Source organism: Dromaius novaehollandiae, chromosome 18 (genome assembly GCF_036370855.1).
Source record: "Dromaius novaehollandiae isolate bDroNov1 chromosome 18, bDroNov1.hap1, whole genome shotgun sequence".
In the NCBI taxonomy this organism is placed as follows: domain Eukaryota; kingdom Metazoa; phylum Chordata; class Aves; order Casuariiformes; family Dromaiidae; genus Dromaius; species Dromaius novaehollandiae.
In genome coordinates this window covers 9,265,894-9,279,224 of record NC_088115.1, presented here as the reverse complement: position 1 = coordinate 9,279,224, position 13,331 = coordinate 9,265,894, and the positions used below count along the sequence as shown (strand labels likewise).

General features: G+C 52.8%; 1 protein-coding gene, 2 long non-coding RNA genes and 7 other non-coding genes across 11 annotated transcripts; 4 read left to right on the top strand and 6 right to left on the bottom strand.

Moving 5' to 3' along the window:
- Positions 1-30: 30 nt before the first annotated feature.
- On the bottom strand, positions 31-2,607 carry LOC112982589 (uncharacterized). 2 transcript variants are annotated; one of them, XR_003259008.2, is made up of 2 exons: positions 1,754-2,607; positions 31-1,621 (listed from the first exon to the last, which is right to left on the bottom strand). It is a non-coding gene; the product is annotated as an uncharacterized LOC112982589 (long non-coding RNA). The 2 variants fall into 2 exon arrangements; XR_003259007.2 differs by having other exon boundaries at positions 31-189.
- A 92-nt stretch (positions 2,608-2,699) lies between these two features.
- MRPL58 (mitochondrial ribosomal protein L58) lies at positions 2,700-5,792 on the top strand. Its single transcript, XM_064522616.1, has 6 exons — positions 2,700-2,852; positions 3,332-3,368; positions 3,859-3,918; positions 4,581-4,663; positions 4,771-4,940; positions 5,562-5,792. Exons 1-6 carry the CDS (start codon positions 2,700-2,702, stop codon positions 5,644-5,646), a joined length of 588 nt encoding a protein of 195 aa, XP_064378686.1. The 3' UTR covers positions 5,647-5,792.
- LOC135330257 (uncharacterized) lies at positions 5,249-7,282 on the bottom strand. The gene is made up of 2 exons (XR_010392153.1): positions 6,945-7,282; positions 5,249-5,352 (listed from the first exon to the last, which is right to left on the bottom strand). It is a non-coding gene; the product is annotated as an uncharacterized LOC135330257 (long non-coding RNA).
- On the top strand, positions 6,421-6,493 carry TRNAR-UCU (transfer RNA arginine (anticodon UCU)). Its single transcript has one exon. It is a non-coding gene; the product is annotated as a tRNA-Arg (tRNA).
- Positions 7,283-7,291: 9 nt separating the features above from the next.
- On the bottom strand, positions 7,292-7,364 carry TRNAR-CCU (transfer RNA arginine (anticodon CCU)). Its single transcript has one exon. It is a non-coding gene; the product is annotated as a tRNA-Arg (tRNA).
- Positions 7,365-7,929: 565 nt separating this feature from the next.
- TRNAR-CCU (transfer RNA arginine (anticodon CCU)) lies at positions 7,930-8,002 on the top strand. Its single transcript has one exon. It is a non-coding gene; the product is annotated as a tRNA-Arg (tRNA).
- Positions 8,003-8,465: 463 nt separating this feature from the next.
- On the bottom strand, positions 8,466-8,538 carry TRNAR-UCG (transfer RNA arginine (anticodon UCG)). The gene has a single exon. It is a non-coding gene; the product is annotated as a tRNA-Arg (tRNA).
- Positions 8,539-8,980: 442 nt separating this feature from the next.
- TRNAR-UCG (transfer RNA arginine (anticodon UCG)) lies at positions 8,981-9,053 on the top strand. Its single transcript has one exon. It is a non-coding gene; the product is annotated as a tRNA-Arg (tRNA).
- A 1,442-nt stretch (positions 9,054-10,495) lies between these two features.
- Positions 10,496-10,568, bottom strand: TRNAR-CCU (transfer RNA arginine (anticodon CCU)). Its single transcript has one exon. It is a non-coding gene; the product is annotated as a tRNA-Arg (tRNA).
- Positions 10,569-11,015: 447 nt separating this feature from the next.
- Positions 11,016-11,088, bottom strand: TRNAR-UCG (transfer RNA arginine (anticodon UCG)). The gene has a single exon. It is a non-coding gene; the product is annotated as a tRNA-Arg (tRNA).
- Positions 11,089-13,331: the final 2,243 nt, after the last annotated feature.

Sequence of the window (13,331 nt, the reverse complement as noted above, 5' to 3'; positions counted from 1 at the left end):
ACATCACAGTTAAGTGCACATCAGACTAAATATATTTAAAAATGCTTTATTCTCTTCTTCAATAAAAAGGAACACCAGTATTCTCAAAGCTGAGGCTTTCTTTGCAGCTCCTTGTACTTTTGGGAACAGCAGGAGAGTTATGTCTTTGATTTTCGTGTATGATTTAGGTCAAGAAAATGCTTCAGGCTCCTTTGTAGAAAGCACAGAGAATATAGCAAACTATATCGCTACATTATTTACATAACATACATTTTATGCATTTGGACTACAAATATTTGCCACATGAAAAAAAAAAGTTCCTTTGTCAGCTCTGAAGTCTGTATAAAACCACACAATTTCTAAGCTTGCAATTCAAATGCTATTTTTGTTTTGGTCTTTCTTGAAAGCCACACATCAAAAAATGACTGATGCAAGTAACAGTATTTGGTTTAACAAAGGAACAGCTGCAATATATCAGCAGTTTTTTCAGCAAAGTGCTGAGGGCATTTTTTCTGCATCCAAAAATATTAGTGGCCATATAAATATGTTCCCAATGACTGTGTGATTCACAGTCCCTTGATTTTTCTTAAGTGAGAATTTCAGTGATTAAAGGAGGAGAAAATAAGTGCCTTCTGTCCCTTTATCCTACCTTCTATCTGAATTTTTCAATGTGCTTTGAAAATACCACGTAAAACTGCCCTACTCCATTCAGAGGTAAGAAGAGAGTATTAAACGACCACTCTGCTTAACACAGAAACTGGTCTAATAGAAAGCAACACCTGTTTAATAGCACACACCAGTGATTCAGGACAGAAAGAGAACAGTGTTGTATCAAATTCAAATGGATGAAAAAAACCACTCTATAGCAGGAAATGATGCCTAATTTCAGAAACTGGAAAAAACTGTGTCCCTATTCAGATCACACCACTGGGAGTGATAAGGGACACAGCTTGTCAAGAATTCAGTTTTATGCTGAATTGGAAAGAGGACATTTACCCAAGTGCATTTCCACCAGCTCTAATCTGGCATTTTAATTTAATACCGGTTTAAATACCCCTTCAGAAAAGCACACATGATTAGAAACAGGGATGGACCTCTTGAACCATGAACTCAAAGGCTATATAGAGCTTGAATTCTCCCAGGGAAGAATACCCATTTACTGATTCAGCTCTCTTCCCTCATCTTACAGGAGCAAGGCCCTCCAGGGAGGTCCCCCAAAGTCCAAACTTGCTCCTACCTTCCTGGCTTGTGCCCTCACTCAGTCAACGAGTGAAAGGTTCCTTGGACACATCAGCCTTTGCATCATGTTTTAGGGACAGCTTACTATTCCTCTTGCTCGCCAGTGACTGACGTCACCAACTGGGATGAGTTTGCTTTGGGGCAGTTCATTCTTCAAATCGAAAACCTTGGCTCTCTTTGGGTCATTGAAGTAAGGCCTTGCCATCCCAAGCCCTGCCTTCCCAGGGAAAGCTCCGTATTCGATGCGGTCCAAGCAGAGATCATTTCGCTTTTTACAAATGCTCTTTGGACACCTGCATCAGCCTGTGCAGTGTGGGAATGGATCAAACCCAGAAGTGTCCTTTTACGTGGGCCTGACTTTGACTGTGTCACCTTTGAGCTCCTTTCCCAGCCTCACGGTGCCCTGCAAAATGACACCTTTCTTGGCATGTGTTACCGGCACAACAGTAACGCTGACATGTTTAACAACAGTTGGTAAAATGAGTCATCTTGGATATTTTACCCATCCCTCTGGCTACAAATAACAAACGTTTACCTGCTCACTGATGGAAATTAAGGTCACCAGATGGCATGACTTGTCTCTGACAATTTTAGCTTCTCTCTTAAAGCATTTAGTTTTCAGCTGAGCTTGGACGGGGGAAGTAAAGCAGAAGAACCCCAGGATCTTCTCTTCCTAAAGGCCTGCGGTGCAAAACCACAGAGGTTAGATTAGAGCGAAGCACTGCGCAGTGTCGGTCAGGGCAGGCTGACCTCCAGCATTCAGCACTTGCTCCTCTCCTGGGCACTAAGTTCCCTGGTTTTGCACCGATTATCCAGATGGGGCCCAGCTCGGATCCCCCCATGCTGCACTGCCTTCCCAGCAGCTTGGAAACACCCCTTTTGTCTTCACCCACAGCTTCAAACAAGAGCTCGTCAGCTCCTGCCAATCACCAGAGCTAACGACATCCCCATCGCTGCTCCGTGAGTTCCCCGACGCCAGAAATAGCAGCTCCTGCCCACCTCAAACGCAAACCCTTCCAACGCGACAGCTGCGATGGCAGCTAAGAGCCCAAGGATTTCCGCAAGCTCCTTACTGCCCAGCAGCCCCCTCCGCGGCGCCGACAGCCCTGGGCCCGGAAACACGCGTACGGGCCGCAATGTCAGCCGGCGCTGAAAAACGAATAAAAAAACAGGACTGGTGAGCAGAGAAAAATCTGGAAGCTGGAGCACCCCAGGCGCAGGGGTGATGAAGTTTGCACGAAACACCAGACCTAGCCTCGTTGTTACCCGCAACCACGCAGCGGGTGAAGGCCCGGACGGTGTATGAGAGCCCCCGCCGGCCCCTCGCACCCACCCACCCCCCGGCCCCCGCCGCCCCGAACCGGCGGCTCCCCACGGCCCTCCCCGAGCCCCGCTCTCCGCCGGCCGCAGCCCGGAACGCAGCGCGCGCGGCTTCTGTTGCCGAGGGGACGCCGCCGCGGCGGTGCACCCTGGGAGCCAAGATGGCGGCGCGCATGCTGCGGGTCTTGTGCCGGCCGCGGCCGCTCGCCGCGGGGCTCTCGCAGCGGGCCGCCGCCGGGGCCGAGTTCCGGAGCGCCTACAGCCTGGACAAGCTGTACCCGCCGCGGCAGGGCGCCGACGCCGGCGGGGCGGGAGTGAGTGGCGGCGGGGTGGGGGGGAGAGATGAGCGAGGGGGCGGGGTTATCATGGGTGGGCGGGGCGTAGCGCGGGGGGCGGGGCCGGCTCGGGAAGCGGGGGCAGCACGGGCGGGCAGGGTGGGAGCTCGCCGCGAGGGGCGGGGCTCAGCACGGGATGGGCGGGGCTTAGCAAGGGCGGGTCGTGGGAGCGAGCTCAGGGCGGGGCTCAATGCAGAGGGGCGTGGCCTGAGTGCGGGGGCGGGGCTTACCCCAGGGGCGGGGCCAGCACGGGGAGGGCGGGGCCAGCACGGGGAGGGCGGGGCACAGAGGCTGATGGCACTGAGGCAGGACACCAGGCCGGGGGCTTTGTGGCCCCCCAAGGCCTCAGCGCCACTCCCGGTGCCCCGGGGGGCTCCAGCCGTCCTGTCCTGTCCCCTCCCTCCCGCGCCGTTGCGCAGGCCTCGCTCCGGGCCTAACGCGCCGTCTGCCTTCCCTAGGACAAGACCGAGCCGGCGGCCCTCGACATTCCCATGGGTGAGTCTCACGCGTGAAGCGGATCCGGCCCCGGGCGCCCGCGGCTGGGATTCGTCCCAGGTTACCTGCCCGGAGGTGGGCCAGGCCGCGAGATAGCTGAAGAGCACGGTTACCCCCGGGAAACTGCCCAAAGCTTAACGGCAACCTCTTAGCAAGGAGCTACCCCAGACACTGGGAACTTACTCAAGTAAAGATTTAACCCAAAATGTTTATCGTGCACGAAGGAGGCGTGTAGGGGGATGGTGCAAAGATCCACGACCGTGCTGTGCGCTCTGGCACAAGCTTTAAGAGCCCTGGAGCGTCTTTACGAGGACAGGCAAAACGGGATTGATAAAGGAAACAGGGCTAAAGGGTAATTAAAATGCAAACAGGCTTCCTTCAGTCTTGCACCCAACACTTTGCATCACCTCTTTTCTCAGCTTTTTTCTCTGTAAAAAACAACTGTAGGGTTGTTTCTCCAGGTCAGCACGTGGTTATTCTCGTTTTTCAGATCGACTGACTATATCCTACTGCCGGAGCAGTGGTCCTGGTGGCCAGAATGTTAATAAAGGTATGAAAGATGTTCTCTGACTTTTAAGGAAAAATCCCAATCTTTTTGCAAGTGTAAAAGTTGTTTGTTTTGAATTGAAGAGCACTTTTGTGCCTGTTGTTAGTTTTTCATTATCATCATTACCCTCATGTTCCTTAAAACATTTTAGCACAACTTTAAAGGACTCAATGCCCAAGACCAGTGGAAGCATATTTGATACTGTTCTCCCAAAAACACTCTTAATGCAGACATTGTTGCTAAACTTGTCACTTGAAACACCATCAGTTCACCGTAATTTTTCATTAATCAAGAAACATACAACATGCCAATTGGATTCTTAAACTCTTTCCCATACAATAAACCTTCAGCTTGATTCAAATAAGGAAACTAGAAATACTTTCTCTTCTGCTGTTGCTGTTAAAGATAAGTCAGTCAGTGATGAGCAATAGCAGTAAGTCTCAGTGTCTAGAAAGGCAAATACCATGCAAGGTCTCCATAAAAATTGAGCTTCTCTTTTAGAGTGGTATGTAAAAATGTAGCAAGAGAAATTGTGATTCATCAGGAAATTGATGTCGGAATCATTGTATGTTCAAAGCCAGCTGTGAAGAGATTCAATTAACTCATAAAACTTAGCAGTATGAGCCAATGTGTTGAAATAAGAAAGTCTTTTTCCCCCCGCCCAGTGAATACAAAGGCAGAAGTTAGGTTCCACCTGGCCTCAGCAGACTGGATTCCAGAAGATGTGAGACAAAAAATGGCACTGATGGTAACTACCCTTTTTCCTCCAGCCATTGTTTAAATGTCACACTTTTAGCCTGAATGTGACAAGCATAAGTAGGTTTTGGCGATCACCTCATGTTTTTCCTTTTTTAGCACAGAAATAAGATAAACCGAGCTGGTGAGCTGATTGTGAACTCTGAAGAGAGTCGCTACCAAATGAAGAATTTGGCGATTTGTTTAGAAAAAATCAAAGTCATGGTTACAGAAGCTACTGAGAAACCTAAGGTGGTGTCTAAGGAGACTGCCCAGCAGCTCATAGCCAGGTATCTTTAACTGAAACAGCCTTTGATTTCAGAGGGATTCAGATTATCATGTTACATGATTTAGTTTGCAGCCTGCCTAAATGATCAGCTTCATCGGGGGGAAAAGGCTTACTGTCATTCTAGGAGCAGCTCTACAAATGCAGCAATAGGGTCTTTTGGTTAAAATAGTGCAGCATGGACAAAAGCTGTTCATTCCATCAGGAAGCATTTTAATGTGATTTGGTACTGGCTGTTCATCTATTTGGTCTGCTTCCCTCCCTGCCCCCCCAAAGAAAAACCAACAAAAGCCACACACATACACACACAAATCAGTGGTCCGTTGAATCTTTTTATCCATCTTCCACAGAACCTTTCCTGATGCTCTTATAAAAAGTGGAAAATCTCAGTGGGCGATGATGTCATTTAATTTTTACTGAGGGAAGATGAAGAAAGATTTGTTTACATCTGACTGTAGATCTACATTAACTGTTTTCTTAGATAACATCCCAAGAGCAGGGACTGCATTACTCTGTCTATGGACATTTTTCTGCCCATTGCATCTATATTATAGCTGTCTTCACAAACAGTTGGACACTTGAAGGTTTTCTATGCACACTAAAGAATCTTTTCATTTTGTTGTAGGGTGGAAAAAATGAACCGTGAACGACTGCGACAGAAAAAGATACACTCAAATATAAAACAGAGCAGGAGGGCAGACTTTGACTGAGAATTGCAGAGACAGAAGTCCTTGGCATACCATCTTTTGAAAGATACAATGTTGGCAACAACAGATGATACTCAACCTATGAGTTACGCTAAATAAAGCCGGTCTAAAAATGTAAATAAAAATATTCAACATCTTTTTGAACCTAATGATACACTAACAGCCTGCTCAATAGTTATTTTGCAGAAAAGTTATTGTTCATGTTTGAGAGAAACCAAATATTCAAGTTGGTCAGCCAGCTTGTTTTAAGTTTTCTCTCCTTCATCTGACTTGTTATTTCCTATGAGAGCACCCTCTGCTCCTGAACAAACGGAAGGCATTAGATTCACAGGAAAAAGGGGAAGGGTAAAAACAGTCTAACCACATATCCAAGCAGCAAATTTACTATTCACTACTTCAAGCAGTTTTCTTACATTTTAGTAAGTCAACTTTTCCTAGCAAAAGTGATGTGTCATTTCACTAAATGAATGTAAAGCCATGGCAGGAATGTTGCTGGAGGCAATTATGCAGCCAGATCTGTTAGCAAGCTTGAAGACAGAGACCATCCTGTAAGTATAGGAGGTTTCCAGCCCTTGAGATGGAGCACCATAAAACCTCTAGACTAAGTCTTGCAAGCTTCAAGAGCCCCTCATTAGTGAGCCCTATTTAAATGGAACAAAGTAGTAGTATACAGCGTCCGGTTGACAATAGACAAGATTTCACCAATACCAGAGCATTTCATTGGGGAAGTCTCATACAAAGTTTCTGAAATTAGATGTTTTTTCATTTCACCAGAGTGCCCCAGTGGCCTAATGGATAAGGCACTGGCCTTCTAAGCCAGGGATTGTGGGTTCGAGTCCCACCTGGGGTGGAGAAAATCTATAACTGCTTTAAATAAGAACAAATAAGGGCTGCCTGCACTGATTCCTTGAGTTGAGCTTTCTCAGGGTGTAATCAGGTGCCTGGTCCCCTGTGGAAGAAGGGAGCTTGAGGTTTTCCCCTCACACCAAGGTCAGGATTTACAGCTGCAAGAAGTAGTGGGCTCAGTCCCGCATCACCCCCAAAATGGGCTGGTGCAGGAATGCACATCCTGCTACTCCTGATGCCTCCTAACTTCCCTCTAGGAAAACCCTGTCCCTGCTTCCAGCCAGTGAAGGACACTGGAATTTGCATCCAAAAAAAAAAGGGAGAGGGGGAGAGTGAAAATGTGAAACCAGCTGTGACTTAAAGCCTTTAAGTCACAGCAAGAAACTCACTGGGATTTTAGGGGTTGAAAATCCAGCGTACTTTTGGAGGAACTGAATGTTTCCAATTTGACCCACCTGGAAATGCACTTCTCATGCAGACCAGCCCCCGCAGCCTGCCAGAGCCGTGCACTAGGGGCTGGGGGCCTCCACCAGGCCTGCAGCCCCCGCGCTGCAGTGACGGATAATGCACGCCGAGCCCTTCCCTCCTTCCCTCCTAGCGACCTGGAAAAGGAAAAGGATCAGCAGGTATTTTCCGCACATCAGGGAAAGCGATGCTGTTCCCCAGCATGGGCCACCCAGCTGGAAGGACAAGTTTCCCATAATCTCAGCATTTTACCCCACAAGCCAGGCACCGGGTGGGGGTCAAGTGCTGGGGATGAACTGCATGGGAGAACTGCTTTGAATCCCCCAAAGAAAAGAGTCACCCCAGATGGGACTCGAACCCACAATCCCTGGCTTAGGAGGCCAGTGCCTTATCCATTAGGCCACTGGGGCTCCATAAAAAGCTATTTCTGGCACTGTCACTTAACTCTCTGATAGCCAAATGGAAACACAAGGAGGGCTATTTCCCCTCTCCCCCATGGAGGACTGCTGGGGCTGGGCACCAGCCACGCACACCTCCCTTTCGCCACCAGCACAAAGCAAGAGGCAGCACCTTCCTCCCCCCGAAACGCTCCTTTTCTCACTTGACCGCCTAGTAAAAACGCCCGAGGGAGCCGTGGCCCTGCTCCCCCCGCAGCGCTCCGTGCGCCTTGCACGGCCGAGGCGAGCTGGGGGCGGCGAGCAGAGGCGCTGGGGGCGTCGCGGCCCGGCCCAGCCCAGGACACCGGCCGTGTGGCGCAGCGGGCAGGGCGCCAGGCCGCGGCGTGGGAATGCCAGGTTCGAGCCCCCATCAAGCGGCGCTTTTTGATGCTAGAAACCGCCCTGGTCGCCCCTGCTCTTAGCGGGAGCGGTGGCGTTTTGCTGCCGGCGCCACCCCCCCCCCCCCCGACCTCTGCACACGGGATAAAGCGCCGGGGCCGCCGTGCGAGGGACCCGGCACAAGAACGCTCCGTGCCCGGCCCCAGTGGCCTAATGGATAAGGCACTGGCCTCCTAAGCCAGGGATTGTGGGTTCGAGTCCCACCTGGGGTGACAGACGTTTTCTGCTGCCCCGGAGCGGCTGTTTCCCCCGTTGTCCGCCCACCGCGGCCGCGCAGCTCACCAGTCCGCCCGCCCCGCCGCCGCGCTTTTATCCGCCCCCGCGGCCGCCGCGCTCCGCCCCCAGCCGCAGGCCGCGTGGCGCAGCGGGTAGGGCGCCCGCCCGCGAGGCGGGAGATCAGCGGTTCGCCTCCCGCCTCCCCCGGGGACGTTCGACCGACGCAATTTTGCGGCTGCTGCCCCTGCCCAGGGGTGCAAAGAGGAGACACAAATTCCCCCCCGGGGGGGGGGGGGCTTGAATCCCAAGCCGCTTCCCTGCAGGGAGCGAAGCAGATCTTCCCCATGTTTTGCCCCACTCAGCCGGGGGGTGTTTTCTCACCCCTGGGGGTGTCATTGTCACCCCAGCGCCTGGCAGGCGGCAGTGAAATAACGCCCGAGAGTCCGCTGGGGTTTAAAACAACCACGAAGGGACTCGAACCCTCAATCTTCTGATCCGAAGTCAGACGCCTTATCCATTAGGCCACGTGGTCCCCTGTGCCCCCGCTGCGGGGACAGCGGCACGCGAGCTGGGGGTCCCGCCGGCCCCATCAGCTGGTCCCTGCGCGCCCCCCGCGCTCAGCGTCCCCCGCTGAGTCACCTCAGCTGCACCCGTCGCGTCGTTCCCCAGCGTCTGGCAGCTGTGTTATCCCAGGAACGTCCTTGTTCGTGGGCCGCCCCGACGGCGACGGCACCTTTGCCGAGCGACAACCGCGCAGGGAAGCGGTGAGGAGACACCAGGGCCCGAAAGCAGCTCCCACGCGCCGGGGACATTGAGCCGTCCTGCTCCTGCTGGCCTTGCTCAGCCGCCAACCCGTGAAAATCTCGGGGATTTAAACTAGGCGTAATTGTGTTTAATTAACCGGTGAGGGAATTGTGTTTAATTAAGGGGTGAGGGTAGTGGCCGGCGCAGCGCTGAGTCAGCAGCGCAGGGGTGACCACGTGGCCTAATGGATAAGGCGTCTGACTTCGGATCAGAAGATTGAGGGTTCGAGTCCCTTCGTGGTTGGGTGGCTCGTTTTAATGCTGGGCCCACAGAAACGGGCGGGGGACGGCTGCAGCTGGTCGCCAGGGACGCGGCAGCCCCAAGTAAAGCCTCACCACACTGCAGAGTTAGGCCTTGTCTTTCCGGAGGTTGTTTTCTTCCCTCCAGTAACCCGAGCAAGAAGTCTGGTCGCCCCTTGCCAGCCTGGAAAGCAGCTCCTGCACGAGAGGGGTTGCACGCAACCGGTTGCACAGCATTGCGGCTCCCATGTGCAATGGGTTGCACGGCATCGCGGCTCCCACAACGGGTTGCTCAGCGTTGCACCTGCGACGCCGTGCTGTGAACCACCCCCAGCCCCTTGTGCCGCTGCAGCGGGGACATCCCAGCAGGTGCAACAGCTTCTCCAGGACATGCAGAGAAAGTGCTGCACAGGGGAAGCCAAGAGATCCTCCAAAAAAAGCCCCAAGACTCATCCAAACTTATGAGGAATACCAAAAAAAGAAAATAATAATAATAATCCCACCTTCCTCCTTCCCCTTTTGTGCGCCCTGGCCCTGCCGCTTCCCGGGCAGCGGGAGGGTCGTTTCCTCCCATACCTACAAGAGCAAAGAGAAAAAAACTACTTAGAAAGAAAGTTCACTTTAGCTTTCGCTAGCCTAATAGCACCCTGACCGCAGCTACCTTTTAAGACCCATTAGCACGGGCGGCCCAGACCCTCCCAGCAGCTCTCTAACGCGGAGGCGCTCAGGGCCACGCGGGCGGCCAAACGGCACAGCCCCGCACGGCGCCGCGGTTCCCGGCGGGGGGGCAGAGCCGTCCTTACCGGCAGCGTCGGGCTGCTCCGGGAAGAGGCGCGCGAGCCCCCAGCGAGCAAGTCAACCGCAGGATAAAGCTTTAATTTTTTTTCTCTTTGCTGCGGGGCAGCGAGCGAGCAGCATTACGGCTAATGGGACGGGAGCGTGTGGAGGGGGTAGAAATGCAGCTGCATTTCCCGGCTCAGCCCTGACCCACCCCGGCCCGGCCAAGGCTGGACGAGGACCGCTGAGCGCCCGGCGGTCACGCGCTTGCCGGGACACCCTGAAAGGTCCCCGTGTCCGAGCAGGCGGCGCAGAGCCAGCGAGCTGCACGCTCCCTGCTCTGAAAAATCAGCCTTTCATGAACACCTCTAAAACCATACGTGGGAGCAGCATTTACTCAGCAACAGCCTCCTGTAAGCAGCTCTGCTCAAATCGGCCTCGCCAGCACCTTGGCTTTGTGCTGGCCTCAAGGCGCATTTCGGGGCCCTCACCTGCGTTAGGCTCCTCGGTTTCATCTGCCCTTAGGGATTAGCGATTCCTTCCCGATGAGCGACCGAACAGCACAGCCAACGCTGCCAGGTGCGAACGAGCCTCGGAGCGCTGAGGTCTGCGGCACTAAAACAAGGCGAGCGAGTGCGGGGAGGAAAGGGCACACGCAAAAGGGACCGCCACCCCAGATGGGACTCGAACCCACAATCCCTGGCTTAGGAGGCCAGTGCCTTATCCATTAGGCCACTGGGGCTGCATAGGGTGTGTTTTTGCACTGATGGGAAACGGCCCCCAAACCCAGGGTCCTTCTGAATAGCAGCAGTGTGAGAGCAGCATGCTGCGGGGACACCAAAAACACACAAAAACACGTAAAAACACACACGCACGCACACACATTCAAGCACACACACACACACACACACGCACACACAGAGCTTCCTACCTCCTGCCATCTCCTCCCCAGAGCCCCCGCTGAGCGCCAGCCCTCCTCCTCGTCCCCAGCCCCGGGCACGGTGACACTATTTCTCTTGCAGGAACAAAGACTTGGAAACAGCCTATAATCACTTCGGGCTCCCTGAAAAGGGAAACCATGGGGAAACCTGCCCTCAGAGGGGAAGATGTACGAAGCGCAAAGGGAGGGGGAGGGGAGCGTTTAAAAAAAAAAGAAAGAAAAAAAAAAAAAGGAAAAGAAAAAGCCAGCCGACCACGAAGGGACTCGAACCCTCAATCTTCTGATCCGAAGTCAGACGCCTTATCCATTAGGCCACGCGGTCACTTATGCTGCATCTTCTGCAGATGCTGCTGAATCGCAGCATCACTTGCACCTGTCTGGATTTGCCCCCCAGCAGAGACCCCAGCCCTGTCCCTGCTCCTCACTCCCATCCCAGGTCCCCAGCCCCGTCACAGGTCCCCAGTCCCATCCCCGCTCCCCCAGACACCGGCTGCTCTGCCGAGGCACCAGCGCTGCAGCACCCGGCTCGCTGGGGCCACGGTGGGGTGCAAAGTGGGAATCTGGGAAGATGTGGCCGGGGAAGGACTGGCCATTGCTGCAGATGGGCAGCTGTGGGGAAATCAAGCATGAGCCTTGCCGGCTGCAATTGCTGGACCCAGGGCAACCAGGGATCAGGTGCTTTGCAGGGGCAGAGGCAGAAGGAGGGTGGGTGCTCTGCAGGGAGAGCTCCCCCTGAGCATCCAGGTCATCCCATCTCCTTGCCCTGCCCCACAAGCACCAGCCAAATTCAACGTCCCCCTCTCCTCTGTTCTTGGCTGCTCTTCTCCCAAAGCCACAGCTGCGGTGTGGGGGCTGCCGGTCTGGGTTTATATTTTCAGGGTGAACCCACAGCTATCAGAGAGCCTCCACTCCTGGGCAGCAGTGTGTGCATAGCAGCGTGAAGCCAGGAGGGATCTGCAAGTCAGACGGTGGAAGCTGGGGAGGGTTGGGGGTCCCCCGCAGAGAGGGGTGACGGACAAGACCAGGGCAACATGGAGAAGGAGAACAGGGAATGCCTGTGCCCTGTTTCTCATTGCTTGGGGGCTGGGGGATGGAAAGCTGCTGAAAACACCCCAGGGCACACTGCAACGGGAGGGACATGTGTGTGCGGTACAGTCGAGGACCTTGCTGCAGATACCAAAAATTTACTGAGGTTCAAAGGGCAATGGGGCAAATCCACAGAATCACAGCCCAGTCCACACACGTCTCACCAGCTGCTGGCAAACATAAGGGACTTCTGGAGGCCAACCCGCCTCGAGCACCACTCTGCGGGGTCACCGTTGTCCCACCTCCAGCAACGCTGCCACCCACCAGCTCCTACCACAAACACAGCCCTCTAGCCCCATCACACAGGTCATCCCCTCCTTTCCCCCGACCCATAAGCTCCCCCCATCCCTCCACCTCCTATCTCAGACACAACGCTTAAGTGCCAGCTACAGTGTCCCACCAGCATGAGACTGTCCAAGTACACATGAGTTGGAGCCATTCCCTCCTAAGGGAACCACCACTTTAAGCACCTGGAAGGAAACTGGCCTCTCCTCTGCCTCCCCAGGAGCCCAGCATGCCGCTGCAGCCCTCTCAGCCATATAAACGAGACAAGATTTGCTCTTGCGTGGCTCCGGCTCATGGCTTTTTCTTCGTGGAGCTGAGTGCTTCCTTTTCCTCTCCCTCAAATTCTTGTAAGTTTTTTAATGACATTATTTTTACCTTACCACAACAAAAGGCTGCTCCCAAGAGCCAGCTGAGTGCATCAAACCATTAGCAAATTCTTTTTCCAGTGAAAATAAATACATTAAAAAATCTAGCTTTTGTTTGCAAAATTGCCATCCTTCATTAATAAATATCAAATAACCATCTATGTAATAAATGACGCATCTTAGAAACTGTTTATAAGATGCACAGTACCGCTTACACCCTTATTCAGAAGCAGAAGAAGATGCAGCGAGCTTTTATAGCTATCCTCACCCTTTCTCTTGGGACAGGTAAGCGCATTAGAAAAAACTTTGCCAAATTCTGTTCTTGCCTAAGTGAAATGGGATTTTCCTCTGCTTATGATTGTTTTCATATCCACAGCTCCATACCCTTTCCTTGTTAATACATGTCTCTCCCACAGGCTAGTCCTTTTCTGACTAGGTGGATTTTATTTTAGCAGGGGCTGCCCCCAAGTATGTTTGTACGTACTACGATGTAATTAAGCACCTGAACGTTTCCTCTTCTGACAAGTTGAATACACATGTGCTGCCAAAGAGAAACTGGAAGGAGCCTCTGGAAGTGAAGGTGGATTTTATGCTGATAGCTATTCTCTCTGTGGTAAGGAAGCAAGAACCGCTGTTGAGTCTTTATAAGAGAAAGCTCTGTGCAGTTGCTAGATTGGATGGAGCTGCTGGTTTTCCTAGAGGGGCCAAGTCATGCGAGGCCGCGGGTGTGAGAATCAGCCCCTACCATTTTCTCATCAGCCTTCTGCTGTTCGCAAGCATTTTTGGAGGGGCTAGAATATTTCACTCCATCTATTTCTAGAAAAAAGCT